Source organism: Papio anubis, chromosome 10 (assembly GCF_008728515.1).
Source record: "Papio anubis isolate 15944 chromosome 10, Panubis1.0, whole genome shotgun sequence".
In the NCBI taxonomy this organism is placed as follows: domain Eukaryota; kingdom Metazoa; phylum Chordata; class Mammalia; order Primates; family Cercopithecidae; genus Papio; species Papio anubis.
In genome coordinates, this window is record NC_044985.1 from 102,538,193 (window position 1) to 102,559,806 (window position 21,614).

The 21,614-nt window shown below is 43.8% G+C and overlaps 1 protein-coding gene across 6 annotated transcripts in view; it reads left to right on the top strand.

Moving 5' to 3' along the window:
• The window catches only part of TTLL4 (tubulin tyrosine ligase like 4), a 46,022-nt gene that overhangs the window by 12,339 nt on the left and 12,069 nt on the right, over positions 1–21,614 (top strand). For 4 of the 6 annotated variants that reach the window (XM_009183081.1, XM_017946992.1, XM_003907962.2 and 1 more), the window contains exons 2-5: positions 5,055–5,131; positions 15,561–17,145; positions 18,036–18,145; positions 18,494–18,557. In XM_009183081.1, the coding sequence (XP_009181345.1) occupies positions 15,659–17,145; positions 18,036–18,145; positions 18,494–18,557 (1,661 nt within the window). In that variant the 5' untranslated portion in view covers positions 5,055–5,131; positions 15,561–15,658. The remainder of the gene's footprint in view (positions 1–5,054; positions 5,132–15,560; positions 17,146–18,035; positions 18,146–18,493; positions 18,558–21,614) is intronic. The other 2 variants (XM_017946991.3, XM_009183080.3) reach the window with 2 other exon arrangements.

Genomic DNA, 21,614 nt, shown 5'->3' on the forward strand with positions numbered 1-21,614 from the left:
GGCACACACTAGTAGTTCCAGCTACTTGGGAGGGTGAGATAGGAGGACCATGAGCCCAGGAGGTCAAACCTTGGTGACCAAGTGACCTGGTCTCAAAGAAACAAAAAGAAATTAAAATTATAGGAAAAGGTATATACAGATAAGTCTCTCATCTTTGTCTCTTTCCAATCTCATTGCTGGTTTTTAAAAAAATTACCAGCTTCTTTGTTCATCTTTTTTTTTTTTTTTTTGAGCCAAGTGTAAGGAAATATTAACATATAATAATTTTAGATAGTGGAGGAATGAAATGGAGGGAATAAAACAAGGTAATGAAATAAGAAATGATTGGGGTAGGACATATTAGATAGGGTTGACGAGGAAGGCCTTTTGAGCTGAATACTGAGTGAAGGAACTAAGCGAGCCATTCAGAGATCTGAATGTTTCAGAGGGAACCTCAAAGACCCACGGGTGGGAACGTTCCTTGTGAGGGGAAGAGTAGCTCTGGATAAGGTCAGAGAGTCAGGAATCGGATCACATAGTCCTTGGAGCCATCAGATGGTCTTAAGCTGTGTTTTAAAAAGAGTACTGTGTTTTGAAAAGAGTAACCACTGTCTGGAAAGTAGATGATATGGAAGCCAGGAAATCAGCAGTTGAGAGATGATGGTAGCTTGACTAAGGTAATGACAGTGGAAATGGGGAAGAATAGCCAGATTCAAAGACATATATTTGAAGCTGGAAGGACTTGTTGATGGATTAAGTGGAATTGAAGAGCTGCTAAGGTCAGGGTGAAAGCATCATTATGACAGGCATGTCGGGAGTTTCTGTGTTGTGGGGATGCCTGTCCAGGGACAGAGCCCCTTGATCCCCTTGTGCCTGAATATTTTTTATTGAAGTCTTCTTTGTGCAATTACAGCTTATTTCTTGGCCCTGACTCTGAAAGATTAATTGGACAAGAGGGGAATGTGATTGATCTGTTCTCTCACTTCCCTCTAGCATGACTTTGTTAGAGTATGACATTCTCACCTTATTTTCAAGGAGATTAACAGATAACATGTTCTTTTCTTTTGAATAACAGTGGTTATAGAAACCCTTGAGCTTGCCACAGTGCTCCCTTGTTTCCTTGACTCTAGCCCTAAAATCCTTGTCTCAGCCTCTAGGTTCCTGTTTCTCAGCTGGGTGCTGACAGCAACTGTTTTCTCCATTGAGGACACAACAAGGACTTGTGTTTTATTGGGATGTGAGGTTTTACACAGAATCACATTTAAATAGCATTTTCCCTCTAAGTATTGGAGAACTCCTACCAGCTTGTGTGTTGATGGGTCCCAGAGAAAGTGCTTCCATTAAACTTTATCTGCCAGGCTTGAGTAGTATGCCTTCCCTTGAACTCACCTTGAGCCAGAGTTTACAAATTCACTGGCCGGTTAGAGAGGTTGATTAATGGGTACAGGTACACATTCAAGATGATGCATTTTTGTTTGGAAATTGCAGAAGTGATGATATATCCTTAAGTGCATCATATCATGAAGCACATAATATCATTAGTAATAGTACAAATTGACATGGGCCTCATGATATGATGCCACTAAGGATATATCATCACTTCAGACAAAACCAAATTGAGTTTCATTGTTTAGAATAACTGGTCTGTATTCTTCAGAAGTATCAAGCTCATTAAAGAAAAATAAAGGCTGAAGAACTATTACAGATTAAAGGAGACTAAAAAGATATGACAGGTGAATACAGCTTGTGATCCTGGGCCAGATAAAGGACATTGATGGGACAATTGGTGATATTTGGATAAGGTCTGTATAGTAGATAATAATATAGTTTATAGTATTATCAATGTTAATTTTTTGAGTATAAGAGAATATCCTGGTTTTAGCAAACATTTAGGAAGTTTTTAGGAAGTATTCAGATGTAAAGGGGTATCATGTCTGCAGTTTACTCTCAAACATTTCAAAAACCGGTTCACACAGAGATGTGAGAGAGAATATGAATGAATAATAAAACAAGTGTGGTAAAGTATTAACATTTGATGAATCTGGGTAAAGGGTAAACAGGAGTTCTTTGTACTATTTTTGTAACTTTTTGCAAGTCTGGGATAATTGCAAAATTAAAAAAAAAACATTTTTAAAACCTCAGTACTACTTAAAGGGAAGTTTGATTTTCCTCAGACCAGAAAGCAGGTAGCACACCAATCAACTTCAACTTTTCTTTGAAATTATACTGGTAGAAATGGATTTTAACAGTGAACAACTCAAGCAAATGGACTTACTTCTTGCTCCATTACCTGAAACAGGCCTACCCTTCCCCCTACTCTTCCTGGCCTCTGATAACCACCAATCCATTCTCTATATTCTGAAATCCATTTTTTTAAGCTCCCACATATGAGTGAGAACATGCCATATTTGTCTTTCTGTGCTTGGCTTATTTTATTTAACATAATGACCTCCAGTACCATCCATGTTGCTGCAAATGATGAGATTTCATTCCTTTTTTATGGCTCCATTATATTCTGTTGTGTATATATACCACGTTTCCTTTATTCATAGTCCATTTACATTCAGTGTTGTTATTGATAAGTAAGGACTTAACTACTGCTATTTGACTGCTTGTTTTGTGGTTACTTTGTAATTCCTCTTTCTTACTGTTTTTGTAGTTTTTTCTAGTAGTATGGTTTAATTAATTGCTTTTTATTTTTAGTGGATTTATTACAGGTTTTTGCGCTGTGGTTATTGTGAGACTTACAAAAAACAGCTTGTAGTTATTTTTATTTTATTTTATTTTTTATTGAGACGGGGTTTCGCCCTATCATCCAGGCTGGAGTGCAGGGGCATGATCACAGCTCACTGCAGTCTCGACTTCTTGGGCTCAGGCGATCCTTCTACCTCAACTTCCCGAGTAGCCCACCCTATAACAAGTCATTTTGAGAGATGATAACTTTTTTTTTTTTTTTGAGACAGAATCTTGCTCTGTCCCCTAGCGTGGAATGCAGTGGTATATTCACGGCTCACCACAGCCTCGATCTCCTGGGCTCAAGCGCTTCTCCTACCTTAGCCTCCCAAGTAGCTGGGACTACCAGCATGTGCCATCATGCCTAGCTAATTTTTTGTGGGTTTTTTTTTTGTAGAGATAGGATCTCACTATGTTGCCTAGGTTGGTCTCGAACTCCAAAAGAAGAGAAATGAACAAATTGAGAACCATAAAAACTTTCTACACTTTAACTCTGTCCCCCATACATTTTAGCTTTTTGTGTCTCAATTTACATATTTTCATATTGCCTTTTTTTTTTTTTGAGACAAAGTCTCACGCTGTCGTCCAGGTTAGAGTGCAGTGGCGTGGTCTCGGCTCACTGCAACCTCCACCTCCTGGGTTCAAACAATTCTCCAGCCTCAGCCTCCCAGGTAGCTGGGATTACAGGCACACGCCACCACACCTGGCTAAATTTTGTATTTTTAGTAGAGACAGGGTTTTACCATGTTGGCCAGGCTGGTCTTGAACACCTGGCGTCAAGTGACCTGCCTGCCTGAGCCACCTAAAGTGCTGGAATTACAGATGTGAGCCACCGTGCCCAGCCTTATTTGCCTATTTCTTAAGAAGCTGCTGTAGTTGTTATTGTTTTTGACAATTTTGTCTTTTGGGCTTCATACTAGAATTATGATTAGATTGCATATCATAATTAGAGTATTAGACTATTCTGGGTTTGTCCATTTATCTAATTTTACTAGTGGATTTTATACCTTCAAATGTTTTCTTTTTGCATGTTAGTTTTTTCCCCCCCTTCAAATTGAAGAACTCTCTTTAGCATTACTTCTAAGACGGGTCTGGTGGTAGTGAATTCTTTCAGCTTTTGTTTATCTGGGAAAGACACTTTATCTCTCATATTTGAAGAGTAGTTTTGCTGGATACAGTATTCTTGGAGGGCAGTTTTTTTTCAGCACTTTGAAATGTTTCACTCCCTCACTTGGATAATTTCTGAGGAGAATTTTGTTGCCAGATGAATTGGAGCTCCCTTATATGTATTTGCTTCTTTTTCTCTTGCTCCTTTTAAAATCTTCTGTTTGCCCTTGAACCTTGAGAGGTTTAATTATTATATGCCTAGGTTGGATATATGTATCTCTCTCAAGTTTTGGAAAAATTTCTGTTTCTTTTTTTTTTTTTTTCCGAGACAGAGTCTCACTCTGTCACCCAGGCTGGAATGTAGTGGCATGATCTCAGCTCACTGCAACCTCCGCCTCCTGGGTTCAAGTGATTCTCATGCCTCAGCCTCATGAGTAGCTGGGATTACAGGCATGTGCCACCACATCCAGCTAATTTTTTCTGGTTTTAGTAGAAATGTAGTTTCACCGTCTTGGCCAGGCTGGTCTCAAACTCCTGGCCTCAAGTGATCCACCTGCCTCAGCCTCCCAAACTGCTGGGATTACAGGTGTGAGCCACCATGCCTGGCCCCTTTTGTGAAATTTCTTGCAGACCAGTAACTAGTTTGTTTGTTTGTTTGTTTGTTTGTTTGTTTGTTTGTTTGTTTCTTTCTTTCTTTCTTTCTTTCTTTCTTTCTTTTTCTGGTCTTTCTGGTCTTTCTGGTCTTTCTTGTCTTTCTTGTCGTCTTTCTTGTCTTTCTTGTCTTTCTTTCTTTCTTGGAGATGGAGTCTCACTCTGTTGCCCAGGCTGGAGTGTAGTGGTGCAATCTCAGCTCACTGCAACCTTCGCCTCCCGGGTTCAAGTGATTCTCCTGCCTCAGCCGCCTGTAGCTTCGATTACAGGTGTGCACCATGCCCAGCTAATTTTTGTATTTTTAATAGAGATAGGGTTTCACCATGTTGGTCAGGCAGGTCTCGAGCTCCAGACCTCAAATGATCCACCCACCTCGGCCTCCCAAAGTGCTGGAATTACAGGTGTGAGCCACCGTGCCCAGCCTGCTAATTTCTTTTAGTAAGCCACCCCTGTGTCTTGCTTAGCTCCCTCTTGAATACCAATAAATTGTTAGATTTGGTCTTTTGAGGTAGTTTTCTGTGTCTTATAGGTTATCTTTGTTGCTTTTCATTCTGTTTTCTTTTTTCTCATCTGTGTATTTTCAGATAGACTGTCTTCAAGCTCACTAATACTGTCCTCTGCTTGATCCATTGTGCTGTTAAGAGTCTAGTAAATTTTTCAGGTAAGCAATTTATTTCTCAGTTCTAAGATTTGTTTTAAACATCATTATTATTAACAATCTCTTTGTTAAATTTCTCTGATAAATTTCTGAATTGCTTTTGTGTTATCTTGGAGATCACCAAGTTTCCTTAAAACTGCTATTTTGTTTGGGAGGCCGAGGTGGGTGGATCACAAGGTCAGGAGATGAAGACTGTGCTGGCTAACACGGCGAAACCCTGTCTCTGCTAAAAATACAAAAAATTAGCCGGGCGTGGTGGCGGGCACCTGTAGTTGCAGCTAGTCAGGAGGCTGAGGCAGGAGAATGGTGTGAACCCGGGAGGTGGAGCTTGCAGTGAGCCGAGTTCACACCACTGCACTCCAGCCTGGGCGACAGAGCGAGACTGTCTCAAAAACAACAACAACAATAAAAAAACTGCTATTTTGAGTTCCTGGTTAGAGAGCTCATGTATCACTGTTTCATTAGAGTCAGTCACTGTTTTCTTGCTTTGTCCATTTCTTGCTTTGTCATAGTTCTCTGTTTGCTGTTATTTCTTGTGGATATGTGGATATATGTATATATCTCAACACTGAAGGATTATTTATTCCAGTCTTCTCTGTCTGGCTTGTTTCGGTTGTTAATGGATATGTTTGTTTAGAGATTTTTTGTAACTTAACCTGTTGACTGTTTTTTGTTAAATCACTAGGTCATTACCTCTTTTTCAACACTAGATGGCATCTTGGCCCCAGGTTTGTCTTGGCTTTAGAGCAGTGGTCCCCAACCTTTTTGGCATCAGAGACCAGTTTTGTGGAAGATAGTTTTTCCACTGACTGGGGTGGGTGGGTGGGGAGGTGGCTTTGGGATGATTCAAGCACATTAAATTTTTTTGTACACTTTATTTCTGTTAATACATTGTAATATATAATGAAATAATAATACAACTCACCATAATGTAGACTCAGTGGGAGCCCTGGGGCTTGTTTTCCTGCAACTAGGTGGTCCCATCTGGGGATGATGGGAGACAGTGACAGATCATCAGGCATTAGATTCTCATAAGCAGCACGCAACCTAGATCCTTTACATGGGCAGTTCATAGTAGGGTGAGCGCTCCTATGAGAATCTAATGCTGCCGCTGAGCCTACAGGAGGTGGATCTCAGGCAGTAATACTTGCCTACATGGTAATGCTGCTTGCCTAATGCTCAGCTCCTGCTATGTGGCCTGGTTTCCTAACAGGCCGTGGACCAGTAGCAGTCCGTGGCCCAGGAGTTGGGGACCCCTGCTTTGGAGCACTGCCCTTCCCAATTGGAGGAGGTCCCAAAAGGAATATCCTGGCAATGTGGGAAGGCCGGCTAGGGGTTTGTGCCCAGGTGACCTGTAGAACATACCTCCTATAGAGAGTAGTGTTGCTGCACAGCCACTCTGATTTGGTGTCTCCTTTGGCTGAGTTACAGAGCAGAGTCCAGGGCTGAGTATGATAGTCCTACCTCCTTGCTTTGTTTCTGGCTGTCTTCAGGGATATTTCTCTCTCTTTAGGCACTCTTGATGCTTTCTGTAGGTTGAGGCATGGACAGGGAAGCTGGTGGTCTGTTTTTTTTTGGCGGCGGGGGACATAGTTTTGTTCTTGTTGCCCAGGCTGGAATGCAATGGCATGATCTCGGCTCACTGTAGCCTCCACCTCCCAGGTTCAAGCCATGCTCCTGCCTCAGCCTCCCGAGTAGCTGGGATTATGGGTGCCTGCCACCATGCCCGGCTAATTTTTTGTATTTTTAGTAGAGATGGGGTTTTGCCATGTTGGCCAGGCTGGTCTCAAACTCCTGGCCTCAGGTAATCTGCCCGCCTCAGCCTTCCAAAGTGCTGGGATTATAGGCGTGAGCCAGTGCACCCAACCTGGTTGTCTATCTCAATCTCACTTTTTCCAGTTTAGAAATTGTGAGTTGGGGGCAGGTTTTCTATGTCCTTGGTACCAGGAAGATTGAGGGAGGGGATGCTGCAGATGTGGAAGTTCAGTTTTCTTACCACTTTGTCAGAATTTTTTCCCTTCTCTGTGGTCCCAGGAACTGTCTCCTCTTCATATTTGAGTTCTGGGATTTTGCTGGTGATAATCTTGGTGCTGTGTATTTGTGTTTGGTTTTCTGTGAGGGAAAGTGAAGCCAGCTTGCTTCTATACTGCCATTTTGGAACCAGAAGTCCCTATTCTTAGATACTTTACTCTTTTTGATCCTGTTGTGAATGGAATTGTGTATTTCATTTTTACATGTTGTTTGTTTGTTGCTAGTATGTAGAACTAAAACTGATGTTCGTATATTGATGGTGTATTATGTGACCTTACTAAACTTGGTTATTAGTTCTAGTAGGATTTTTTATTTGGTAAATGTTTTAGGATTTTCTCTCTCTCTCTCTTTTTTTTTTTTTTTAAGACAGGGTCTTATTCTATCACCCAGGCTGAAGTGCAGTGGTGCAATCATGGCTCATTGCAGCCTCAACCTCCCAGGCTCAAGTGATCCTCCCACTTCAACCTCCTAAGTAGCTGGGGCTATAGGCTTATGCTAATTTTTAAAATTTTTTGTAGAGATGATGTCTCCCTATATTGTTCAGGCTGTTCTCAAACTCATGGTCTTAAGTGATCCTTCTATTTCATCTTCCCAAAGTATTGGGATTACAGGTGTGAGCCAGTGTGCCCAGCCAGGATTTTCTATGTACAAGATCATATGTCCTACAAATAATGACAGTTTTACTTCTTCCTTTCCAATCTGTATATGTTTGATTTCTTTTTCTTGCCATGTCACACTGCTTAGAAGTTCTAGTATAGGGTCTAATAGAAATGGAGGCCGGGCACGGTGGCTCATGCCTGTAATTTCAGCACTTTGGGAGGCCGAGGCGGGCAGATCACGAGGTCAGGAGTTCAGGACCAGCCTGGCCAATATGGTGAAACCCCGTCTCTACTAAAAATACAAAAAAGAAAGAAAGAAAGAAAGAAAAAAAAATTAGTTGGGTGTGGTGGCACATGCATGTAGTCCCAGCTACTCGGGAGGCTGAGGCAGAAGAACCACTTGAACCCGGGAGGCGGAGGTTGCAGTGAGCTGAGATTGTGCCACTGCACTCCAGCCTGGACAACAGAGCGAGACACCATGTCAAAGTAAATAAATAAATAAAATAAAAAAGAAATGGAGAGAGTAGACATCCTTTGTCTTATTTTATTCCTAATCCTAGAGGAAAAGCATCTCATAATTCACTATTAAGTATGATGTTAGCTGTATCTATGGTCTTTTGACATGTCTCTATCAAATTTTGACCACTTCCTTACTTTTTGGCAGCACAAAATATTCCAGGCCCGTCTCCTGCTCTCCCTGCCCTAACCCTGTAATCAGCCATTTTTCAAGGAGCTCTGGCTGCTTTTATTAACAGATAACATTTAAAATAGTTTCTGCTGGGTGTGGTGGCTCATGCCTATAATCCCAGAACTTTGGGAGGCTAAGGCAGGAGGATCATTTGAGGACAGGAGTTTGAGACCAGCCTGGGCAACATAGTGGAACTCTATTGCTATAAAAATAAAATAAAGTAAAAAATAGCTAGGCATGGTGATGTGCACCTGTAGTCCTAGCTACTCAGGAGACTGAGGTGGGCAGATTGTTTGAGCCCAGGAGTCCTAGGCTGCAGTGAGTTATGACTGCACCACTGCACTCCAGCCTTGGTGACAGAGGGAGACCTTGTCCAAAAAAAAAAAAAAAAAGGAATCAGCTGGGCATGTTGGCTCACACCTGTAATCCCAGCACTTTGGGAGGCTGAGGTGGGTGGATCACTTGAGGTCAGGAGTTCAAGACCAGCCTAGTCAACATAGTGAAACCCCGTCTCTACTAAAAATACAGAAATTAGCCAGGCGTGGTGGCGGGTGTCTGTAATCCCAGCTACTTGGAAGGCTGAGGCAGGAGAATTGCTTGAACCTAGGAGGTGGAGGTTGCAGTGAGCCAAGATTGCACCACTACACTCCAGCCTGGGCAACAGAGTGAGACTGTTTAAAAAAAAAAAAAAATTCACAAAAGCTCCCAAATAGCAAGACAGTTATCTTTTACAAAAGAACATTACCTGTCCTAGCTGAAGTTTTGTAGTGGAATAATTGTTGCCTATTCCTTGTATTTTTCCACCTTCATCACAGCTTATGAAGGGGCAGAGGGGAGATAGATCATTTGGAGCCAGTGAGAATGAGAGTTGTAACTACCATGCTGCAAATGCTTACTGGGAACCCCTGTGCTTTTTATGTGCTTTATGTGAATTTGTAACTTCACCTCCCACAACTACTCAATGGGGGTGTGGTACTTCCTCTCTCGTCTTTCCCCAAACGTTCCAGCTATTCTGTTTCAGAGTTGCATGTGATTCACTACTGATCTGTGCTCTGATTGTCATGAGTCACCACGAGGTGGTAGCTGCTCATGTAGCCTGACTGTGAGGAGGACCTAGATTGAGGAACTTAGCTACAGAAATAGGCTTGTTTTCTTCTAAAGTTGAACTCTGCCGGCTATAGCTTAGTGTTTATAAGCTGTTTGCCCGTTAAGCCCTCCTGCTCCCTAGGGATCATGTGTAGGAACAAGAAATACATTAGATCATTGCTCCATAAAATGTTAGATTATTCAAAATATTATTTTTCAGGTGAGGTCAATTTATTGGCCCCTAAAGTAAGTTCCTTGCAAGCTGCTGATTGGAGGGTCAGCTGATGGTGGATCCTTTGGACTTAGTAACAGAGAGTAAGGATGAATGCCTTGAGTTATCTTTAAGTAGTATAAATATGTAGTTAATCCTTTGTAATTTACGTAGTCAGCAATTACTCTTTATAAGTTTAGCTTTGTTTAAATTGGGAGTTTTTGAAATGGGCTTCCATTAGTAGCCAGTACATAGGTTTCTACATCTATAAATACCTTTTCTCCTGTTATCTTTCTTTTGATGTTTCTTCCTAAAATACTTCCTGGGAGATGAGCAGTCTGCTTTTTGGACCCTAGAGGCGCATATATACACAAAGTGTGCATTATCACAGAACACTTAGAAATATAAGGGACACTGGCAGAAAGGTCTCCCAGACGTCATCTTAGGAGCCCAGAGTATATCACAGGGAATAGGTTTGATGACTTTGCTGAAAATTGCCCTCTAAGTATATTCTGTCGGTAGGGTCTGGGTGCCAGACATTATTTATCTCTGGACTTTGACTTTATGGCAGGGCTTCACTATGTTGGCTTACAAATAAGGTTCTCCACTTCCTTCACTTCTTTTTTTTTTTTGGGGCGGAGTCTCCTCTGTCGATGCAGGCTGGAGTGCAGTGGCTGGATCTCAGCTCACTGCAAGCTCCGTCTCAGTTCGCCATTCTCTGCCTCAGCCTCTAGAAATGCTAGGACTACGAGCCGCCACTGCCAACTGGTTTTTTGGTATTTTTAGTAGAGGCAGGGGTTACACTGTGTTGGATGGTCTTGATCTCCTGACCTCGTGATCCGCCCATCTCGGCCTCCCAAAGTGCTGGGATTACAGGTTTGAGCCACCGTGCCCGGCCAACTTCCTTCACTTCTTAGACTTTGGGCCTTCAGAAGCTTTTTAAAGTTTGTCACTTGCATTCCGTTAAAGCAGTGGGCAGGATACTGGAAAAGATGACCTGTGGCAGTGATTGGGGGTCTGGGACCCAGGCTGCCTGAATGCTTTAGTTAGGCCTCTGCTTCCCAACCATTTGAGGTTTTGATCTCATTAAGAATCTCTATAAAGAGAAGGAAGGAAGTTGTTTTTAGCAACCATCATTTCCTTGTCTTAAAGTGACACTACTGAACCTCAAACACTGAAACTAGGTTGCAGCATTTGTATTTGATACTGTTGCGAGTGATACTGTTTACTTGGCATTCTTGACGTTACTCTCTGCAGATGCAACAAATTCGTCTTTGCTTGGCAATTCCTAACACAGCCATCTTATCCAACCCTGGGTATCTCTTAACTAGCTTTGGAACTATTTCCCAGAAAGAGAGTTACAGAAACGTCCTCTCACCTGCTTGTTGGCCCTTGAGTCCAGACATATTTCTTTAGGAAGACAAGTGGCCCTTCTCCAACTTGCTATACTACACATTGTGAGGACTGTATTCATTCTAGTACTGCTATAAATAAATACCTGAGACTGGGTGATTTATAAAGAAAAGAGGTTTAATTGGCTCATGGTTCTGCAGGCTGTATGGGTAGCATGGCTGCAGAGGCCTCAGGAAACATTTAGTCGTGGTGAAAGGGGAAGCAGGCATGTCTTCACATGGCCGGAGCAGGAGAAAGTGGGGCAGTGCTATACACTTTTAAACAACCAGATCTCACGAGAACTCACTATCATGAGAACAGCAAGGGGGAAATCCGCCTCCATGATCCAGTCACCTCCTCCAACATTGGGGATTACAACTCAACATGAGATTTGGTGGGGACACAAATGCAAACCATATAGGGACTATGAGAGGAGACAAGAAGTGGGAAATGACGATTGCAGAGATATGAGATCTGGAATACCTTAGAGAGAAGAGAATTCACGCTACTCTAGTACCTGCCCAGGTGTGTTGTTTAACACTTTATCTGGGAGCAGGCCACCTGCAGCTTCTAAGGAGGGTAGGCGTGTATTCTTGGCCTCCCCCTTCCTCTTTTGGATTAAAAGCCAAACCAGCTAGGTGTTGGGCTACTTGTGTTCTTGTGTTTGGCACTGAGGGTTCATGTGGTGGGATGTAGCAAGGCAAACATTGAGCAGTGTGTGCAAAAGGAAGTGTTGTGCAGTGGGTGCCTGTGGCTACAAGGGAGAGGGGGACTGATCGGCTGTGGTGTTGATGAAAAGTCAGTGATGTGCTTTTAGAGATTTTCCACAAAGGGCCTTGGTATAAACATGGAGGAGTGTTTCCAGCCTGGCTTTTGTCTCGTACCTAAAGATTAGAGATAATGGAGGGGATAGAGTCTAAGTATGTGTTTCATTCCATTTAATAGGCACTGTAGACTCAGACAGATTTGAGTTTTAATCTAGGCATTACTACTTATTGGTTATTTAATTATAGAAAAGTTACTTAACTTTTCTGAGTCTTGGATTCATCATCAGTAAAGTGAATGTAAGGTTTTTTTAAGGATTAAATGAAATAATATGAATAAAATGCCTAGCATGGTACCAGACATTCATTAGGTGCCCAAACTAGTATTCGAGTTTGTTTCCCCTTCATTTACTGTGCTTTTCCAGTTTGTTTACTCAACAGAATATTGAGCACTTCCTGTGTATCAGTTACTGTGTTGGGGACATCAGCTGGAGGAGAATGTGCTCCTTGCTCCTAGTCTGATGAGTTAGTTCATTATTGAAGCTAATGTTCTGTGAGCAGTGATGGTGGCATGCAGAGAGGTGAGGCATCCTGTTCAAACTCAGGAGTCAGAGAAGACTGCCTAGGTCATGTTGCAGCTGATTTTTTTAAGTTGGGTGAAGAAGAAGAAAGGGCTCCAGGGACAGCACTTGTAAGGGAATGAAGAGCTGAGCTAGCTTGATGCACGTGGGAATCAATAGTGGGGCTGTTTTTCAGGGGGACCAGCCTGAGTTTTCATTTCCTTAGGCATTCTCCTATCACTTTGGTATGTCTGTTGTGTTGCATTGGTGGGGAAGATGTGGATTCCTGAAAGAGGACTAAGTGAAGGTTTGTGAATATGTTGAGTGTACATAATACACATGTATGTGTGCGTGTAGTCTTGTGAAGTGATTGGCAGGATTTGACTTTTCCCTTTGTCTCTGTGCTTCTCTACCATAAGCAAACTCTGTAATTGTTCCAAGCACAGTATTTCCATAGTTTGGACTTGTGTGGTGGTCCGTTTTCTGTCACCTCATTTTGAGGTAACTGGCTTCAAAATCCAGTTTTAGCATTTATGCTGTTCTTAGCCCACTATCATTTTGAATATTGGCAGTGCTGCGTTGTGATTTTTTGTACTCTCCTTGAGAAAGAGTCCATGTAGGTCAGCCTTTGCAGGTAAAGAGGGCGACATCCCGTGGCTTCTGCAGTCTGTCTGTTGGTGGTATTCATTCGTAGCTGTAGACAGGAATCTTAGATCTTCCTTGGCCATTACTCTGTTAATCAAAATACAAGGTAGTCTCTCAATTTTTGTGTTTTAAATATTACTTAAGTGAAAAAACCATCTCTCTTAGGGCTGGGTTCAGTAGCACAGGCTTGTAATCCCAGTTTATGGGGAGGCTGAGATGGGAGGATCACTTGAGGCCGGGAGTTGAGACCAGCCTGGGCAGCATAGTGAGATACTGCCACTCCCTATCTTAACAATAATAAAAAAAATCAACTGTGTGTGGTGGTGCATGCCTGTGGTCCCAGCTATTTAGGAGGCTGAAAGGGGAAGATCATTTGAGTCCAGGAGTCAGAGGCTGCAGTGAGCCATGTTTGCGCCACTGCATTCCAGTTTGGGTGACAGAGCAAGACCCTGTCTCAAAACAAAACAAAACTTCTCTAATTCCTTCCCTCTAGCTACTCTGAAAACACTTGATGAGGATGTCAGGATTCCTTTCAGAATTACCCCAGACAAATGACTACTTCTTCTTCTTTTTTTTTGAGACAGAGTCTCACTCTGTCGCCCAGGCTGGAGTGCAGTGGTGCAATCTCAGCTCACTGCAACCTCCGCCTCCCGAGTTCAAGCGATTTTGCTGCCTCAGCCTCCCAAGTAGCTGAGATTACAGGCACCCGCCTCTACGCCTGGCTAATTTTTATATTTTTAGTAGAGACAGGGTTTCACCATGCTGGCCAGGCTGGTCTTGAACTCCTGACCTTGTGATCCACCTGCCTTGGCCTCCCAAAGTGTTGAGATTACAGGCGTGAGCCACCGCACCCAACCTTTTTTTTTTTTTTTTTTTTTGTGAAACAGGGTCTCACCCTGTCACCCAGGCTGGAGAGCAGTGGTGCTATCTTGGCTTGCTGCAACTTCCACCTTCCATGCTCAAGGTTTTTCATGCCTCAGCTTCCCAGGTAGCTGGGACCACAGGCATGTACCACACCTGGCTGATCTTTGTATTTTTTGTAGAGATGAGGTTTTGCCATGTTGCCCAGTCTGGTCTCAAACTCCTGAGCTCAAGTGATCTGCCCGTCTCAGCCTCCCAAAGTGCTGGCATTACAGGCGTGAGCCACTGTGCCTGGCCACGAATGACTTTTTACAGTTTTCGTTATTTCCCCCCAGGTGCTGCCATGAAAGCAGGCCTACCTTTCCCTACAGTTGTGAAAATTGGAGAATATTTTGTGAATTTGATTTAGAAAGTAAGTGACCATGCTGAACAGACAGTTTGAGACCCAGAAGGCTGGCTTAGAGGTTTTGTATTAAAGCAAACACTGATTGAGAAGATGCAAGAGACAGGCTCTTCCTCCCTGAGATAAGCCCAAACTTAAGCCCGGACTTTGGAGTGAAGAAAGCTTCTGTCTTCTTCTTACTCCCTGAACTCTCCTGTCCCAGTATGGCTGCTGGAAATAAAGTCACTTTAAGTAAAAATAATGCCGGTGTTTGGTTCAATTTTCTTTCTTCTTTTTCCCACCAACACACAGGATGGAATTTAAGCCTGTATAGTTAGCAAGAGATGAAATTGCTGTCTCAGCTCCAGAATAAACTCCAGGGTCATCAAGGGAATTCTGTTCTCCTATCTGAACTTGTCCTACTTAACCGTGAAAAGCAGACTAAATCAGAGGCAGCTGAGTTGATTTAGGGAGCAGTAGATGTAAAACGAGTTTTTCAGATCACCTTTTTTTTTCTAAGATGGGGTCTCACTCTGTTGCCCATGCTGGAGTACATGGCACCATCTCGGCTCGCTTCAACCTCCACCTCCCAGGCTCAAACGATCCTCCCATGTCAGCCTCCCTAGTAGCTGGGACTTCAGGTGCATGCCACCATGCCTAGCTAATTTTTTGTAGTGATGGGGTTTTGCCATATTGGGCAGGCTGGTCTTGAACTCCTGGGCTCAAGCTGAGATTACAGGTGTGAGCTGTCTCACCTGGACTCGAATAATCTTTCATCTTTCAGAATTGATTGATGAGAAGGAAGATACTCTTCTCTCTCCACATTTGCTTTATTCCTAGCCACACTGGTTTTGGGTGAGGGAAGGTAGCCCCTCATGGAAAGTTGTGGGCGGTGAGGCAGAAAGATGTATTTTTTGTTGGAGAGAGAGAAAAACTTTCTGAGTGACAGAGTGCGGACTCATGAATGGCCTCACGGTGGTGGCACCTCAGTGTCTTTGTCCTTAATGAAGCCAACTTTGATCATATGAGGGCAATAGGAAGACCACTGGAAGCTCCCTGGAAATCTAGTGTTCTCCCAGGGCCCCAAATGACGACCAAGACTGGTTGCCCAAAAATGCTGAAGTGGGACTGTACTGCTTACCTGAGGACCACTGTAGCATGGTATCCGTCCTCCTGGCGCTGTAACATTTCCTATCATTTCTCTCCCCTTCAGACTGACGGACTTCAAGGATGCAGCTGCTACTACCGGAGGTGTGTGGCACCTTACCTGAGCCAGGCCATGAGACCGTGTGGCCATGATGTGGGCCCCTCATGGCCTCAGCAGGAGCACAGCACTACAGTATTGGCCTCCGCCAGAAAAACAGCTTCAAGCAGAGTGGTCCCTCAGGCACAGTGTCTGCCACGCCACCTGAGAAACCCTCGGAGGGCAAAGTCTGGCCTCAGGCCCATCAGCAAGTGAAGCCAATCTGGAAGCTGGAAAAGAAGCAAGTGGAGACACTGTCAGCAGGGTTGGGCCCAGCCCTCTTGGGCATCCCACCCCAGCCAGCATATTTCTTTTGCCCTAGCACTTTATGTAGCTCTGGGACCACGGCTGTCATTGCAGGCCACAGCAGTTCCTGTTACCTACACTGTCTCCCGGACTTGTTCAACAGCACCCTCCTATACCGCCGCTCCAGCTATAGGCACAAACCCTACCAGCAACTGGAGTCTTTCTGCTTGCGTTCGAGCCCATCAGAAAAAAGCCCTTTTTCTCTCCCTCAAAAGAGCCTCCCTGTCAGTCTCACTGCCGACAAGGCCACTTCTTCCATGGTCTTCCCCATGGCCCAGCCCATGGCCTCCTCATCCACAGAACCATACCTCTGCTTGGCAGCGGCTGGGGAAAACCCTTCAGGGAAAAGCCTGGCATCTGCCATCTCAGGGAAGATCCCATCTCCACTCTCTTCCTCCTATAAGCCCATGCTGAATAATAATTCCTTCATGCGGCCAAATAGCACGCAAGTGCCTTTATTGCAGACCACAGAGGGCCTGAAGCCAGTATCGCCACCCAAGATCCAGCCTGTCTCCTGGCATCATTCAGGGGGTACTGGAGACTGTGCACCGCAGCCTGTTGACCATGAGGTGCCCAAAAGCATTGGCAGTGTCCTAGCTGATGCCAGTGCCCATATCGCCTTGTCTACCCCTAACCCCCATGACACATCCACCACCAGTGTTGCCTCTTCCTGGTATAACCGGAATAACTTAGCCATGAGGGCAGAGCCACTTTCCTGTGCTCTGGATGACAACTCTGATTCCCAGGCCCCAACTAAGGAGATTCGGTTCACTGAGGCCGTAAGGAAATTGACTGCAAGAGGCTTTGAGAAGATGCCGAGGCAAGGCTGCCAGTTTGAACAGTCTAGTTTCCTGAACTCCAGCTTCCAGTGGAACGTCCTCAACAGGAGCAGGCGGTGGAAACCTCCTGCGGTAAATCAACAGTTTCCTCAGGAGGATGCTGGATTGGTTGGTCGGGTCCTCCCTGGTGCCTCAGATACCTTGGGGTTGGACAATACAGTCTTCTGTACCAAACGTATCAGCATTCACCTCCTTGCCTCACATGCCAGTGGGCTCAATCACAGCCCTGCCTGTGAATCTGTAATTGACCCCCCACCATTTGGAGAAGGCAAAGCTCCAGGTCCCCCTTCTCCTCAAACTCTTGGCATAGCCAACGTGGCCACCCGCCTCTCTTCCATCCAGCTGGGCCAGTCTGAGAAGGAGAGACCTGAGGAGGCCAGGGAGCTGGACTCATCTGATAGGGATATTAGGTACGTTGGATAATGTTTTTGGTTCATTTAGAGCAGTAGAATGTATATACCATAATTTGGGATGGCATTGACCCTGTACCTCTGAAGGTTTTATTTTTTAGCTGCCCTAGAATTTTTGGTTTTCACTTCAGGGCAAGGGTTGGGAAACTACAGCTTGCAGACCAAATCTTGCTTGTTGCCTGCTTTTGTAAATAAAGTTTTATTGTAATGCAGCCTTGTCCATTCATTTGCAGTTGTCTGTGGCTGCTTTCTTGTTACAATGGTAGAGCTGAGTAGTTGTGATAAACTGACTGGCCTGCAAACAAAAATATTTACTTTCTGGTCCTTTAGAGAAAGAGTTCGTCAACCCCTATTTTAAGTAAAAACCAGGAGAGAAATAAGAATTGTGAACACCAAGTGTTGAAGCCTGTGACTTTCCTACTTTTTCTAAACCAAATCAGGTTTTCAGACATTCTTGGCATGACAGCCATTTATAGTTAGGGCACGCACATAGTTGGCTCCTTCTCTTGTGTTTTGTTATTTTCCTGGAAACTTGGTCCACTAAGGCCTTCTTCTGAGTTCCCAGAGAGTGGCCTAGGGACATTTCAAGTCAATTACCAGATACCCATTGATGGTTTTTTAGATGTAGAATGTTGTACTTATATGCTATGAGGGACACCAAAGAAATGGAAAACATAGTGCCTCTTTGCAGAATGGGAGATGTAAGGTTGAGGAGCTATGCCTAGACCTAAGCTTTGAAGACAAGAGAAATGAGTTGTGAGGTCCAGGCAAGACGTAGCAGACTGGTAATGGAGAAGGGGCAAATACTGGGAGATGATGAAGGAATGAGAATCTAACTGTGACCTCTTTGATGGAGTTGACTAGGCTGGGGGCATGATTCTTTCTTTTAGTTCAGCTACTGACCTCCAGCCAGATCAGGCTGAGACTGAAGATACAGAAGAAGAACTAGTAGATGGTTTGGAAGACTGTTGTAGCCATGATGAGAATGAGGAGGAGGAGGGTGAGTAGGGAACCCTTTCACTTCCAACTAGGAGTTGGTTATGACATTTTGGGCAGGGGGTTAACAATTATGTACTAGGTCCTTGACTCACATTACCTACATCAGTCATTTGTTTGGGGTTCTTAAGAGGGAGGTAGTGCCTTCTAGAGGACTTTGGTCTCTAGTCCTCCTGTCCCACTGGTCTTACCTTCCCCTTGCTTCTGTTGAGGAAGGCAAAGCAGCAGGGTGGTGCTTGTGGCTCCCCAAGAAGGGTTGAGCCCAGGATATTCAAGGAAGAGTTGCCTAGGCTTGGTAAGCTTGTGCTGCAGCCTTTTCTAGTCAGAATTTCTCTGTTCTTCCTTCCTCTAGGAGACTCAGAGTGCTCCTCATTAAGTGCTGTCACCCCTAGCGAATCGGTGGCCGTGATCTCTAGGTAAGTGTGGCTGTATAGATCATTGTTAGATGCTCATCTTTTGTCTCTTAAAGATTATAAAGAGATTAACTACTCAAGTCATTAATGGCCTTAAGAACTCTAATGCATTTTTACCAAATTTTTGCGTTTGCGACTTTAGTTTTTGAACAGGGAGTAATGGGGGGCCAGAAGCACATCTCATCTGTGGGGCTTAAAAACAGTATCATGGGCCAGGCGCAGTGGCTCACACCTGTAACCCCAGCACTTTGGGAGGCTGAGGCAGACGGATCACCTGAGGTCAGGAGTTCGAGACTAGCCTGGCCAACATGGCAAAACCCTGTCTCTACTAAAAATATAAAAATCAGCAAGGCATGGTGGTGCACACCTGTAATCCCGGCTGCTTGGGAGGCTGAGGCACGAGAATCACTTGAACCTGGGAGGTGGAGGTTGCAGTGAGCTGAGGTCACGCTGCTGCACTCCAGCCTGGGTTACGGATTGAGACTCTGTCTCAAAAACAAAACAACAAAAACAGTATCATGGACTGGGCACAGTGGCTTATGCCTATAATCCTAACACTTTGGGAGGCTAAGATGGGTGGATCACTTGAGGCCAGGAGTTAAAGACCAGGCTGGCTAACATGGTGAAACCCCATCTCTACTAAAAATAGAAACAATTAGCTGGGTATGGTGGCACACACCTGTGATTGTTGACCTCCCAAAGTGCTGGGATTATAGGGATGAGCCACTGCACCTGGCCCTAATTTTTAATGAAAAACTAGCTGTATATCATTGGGCTTGACCAATATATGGAGCACCCAGAGTCGGGTTGCTTTTCTTTGCATCAACCCTGCCTTAGATGAAGCTAGGAATAAAGGGAGCCTTCTCTGCCTTGTTTAGCATGGACAAGACGGGCTACATCTCTGTGAAATGTGATGGTGTGGCAGCAGCACACCAATTTTAGAGCCCTTAACCTGTAAGGTGGAGACAGAGCTGTTTGGAAAGTGGGAGCGAGAACTGGGATTCTCTGTGAATCCCATCACGGGCACCCTGAGTCTGATGCATAAGTTGTCACTTTCAGCCCAACCCATCCTCCTTCCAGAAAAGCAAAACTACTTCGGGTTATATATATTGGTTGTTGATTAAGTACCTCCACTCTTCATAGGAGAAAGATATTTGACATGTAATTGATTTGGAGTCCTACCTTTTTTACACTTAAGGGCCTACTTCAGGACTGCTACACAGCCCTTTAGCCTTCCTGATATATAAGATAAAATTCACAAAAGATGTTTGTTAATCATTTGCTCATTAATTAATTAACTTTTACAAATTGCACATAACTTCTTCTCTATATGAGGCTTAAACATAATTTTCAAGAAAATGGAAATACATATTTTTATTTTTTAGAGTCAGAGTCTTGCTGTGTTGCCCAGGCTAGAGTGCAGTGGATCCATCATAGCTTACTGTAACCTCGAACTCCTGGGCTCAAGCAATCCTCCTGCCTCAGCCCCCTGAACAGCTGGGACTACAGGACCACCCACCACACCCAGCTAATTAAAAAAAATTTTTTTTGTAGAGTTGTGGGGGAAGGTCTCATTATATTACCCAGGCTGGTCTTGAACTCTGGTCTCAAGTGATCCTCTTGCTGTAGCCTCCCAAAGCACTGAGATTAGGGGTGTGAGCCACTGCACCTGACCAAAAATGGAGATAGATGAATTCCAAACCACTCTGCATTTTAAAGATGACTAAAATACTTTTAGATTGCTAAAATCTTATTTTTTCTCTATTATGAAGTATTTGTATATTTATTATGGAAAATTTGGCAACCACTGAAAAACAGAAAAATCATTGGAAACACTACCTGTTTCTTTACACAACAATATTTTCACTGCATTTCCTGTCGTGCTGTAAGAATCATGTAATTTTAGAGATGGAAGCCATCAAGTCCAGTGTATATATTGAGGACCAGAGAAGTGAAGTAGCTGTTCCAAGGTCATAGTTTCTAGCATGGCTAGACTAGAAGCCAGGTCTCTTGAGGAGAAGTTTAGGACTCTTGTGAGACGACTCACAAGGGTTTTTTGTTTGTTTTTAAAGTAAGCTTGTGATATTGAGATAATTATAGATTTCACATACAGTTGTAAGAAAGAATGCAGAGAGGTCCCCTGTACTCTCTACTCAGTTTCCCCCATTGGGTAACATCTTGTAGAAGTACAATATAGTACAATTGGGATGTTGTTAACATTGTTAGAGTCAAGATATGGAACATTTTGCTGGGCACAGTGGCTCACGCCTGTAACCCCAGCACTTTGGGAGGCTGAGGCAAGTAGATCAGTTGAAGTCAGGAGTTTGAGACCAACCTGGCCAACATGGTGAAACCCTGTGTTTTACTAAAATACAACATCTAAAAATACAAAAATTGGCTGGGCATGATGGTGGGCACCTGTAATCCCAGCTACTCGGGAGGCTGAGGCAGGAGAATCACATGAACCTGGGAGGCAGAGGTTGCAGTGAGCTGAGATCGCGCCACTGCACCCCAGCCTGGGTGACAAGAGGCAAGACTGTCTCAAAAAAAAAAAAAGATACAGAATGTTGTCATCACTGTAGGAATTCCTCCTCCTGCTACCCTTATAGCTACACCTACTTCCCTCCTACTCCCATTCCCTCCTTAATCCCCTGCCAACCACTAGTTCTCCTTTTTGTCATTTCAAGAATGTTACCCAGATAGAGTGACAGCAGTATGTCACCTTTTGACATTGACATTTTTTCACTCAGCATATTCTTTGGAGATTGACCTGGGTTGTTGCATGTATCAATAGTTCTCATTCTTTTTTATTGCTGGATAGTGTTCTGTGGTATGGTTGTACCACAGTTTGTTTAACCATACACCTGTTGAAGGATATTTGGGTTGTTTTCAGCTTTTGGCTCTTATGAATAAAGCTGCTATAAATAATCATGTACGTATTTTTGTGTGAATATAAGTCTTCATCTCTTTGGGATGAATGCCCAGGAGTGCAATTACTAGGTTGTATGATGATTGCACGTTTAGTTTTTTAAGAAACTGCCAAAACTTTTCCAGAGTGGC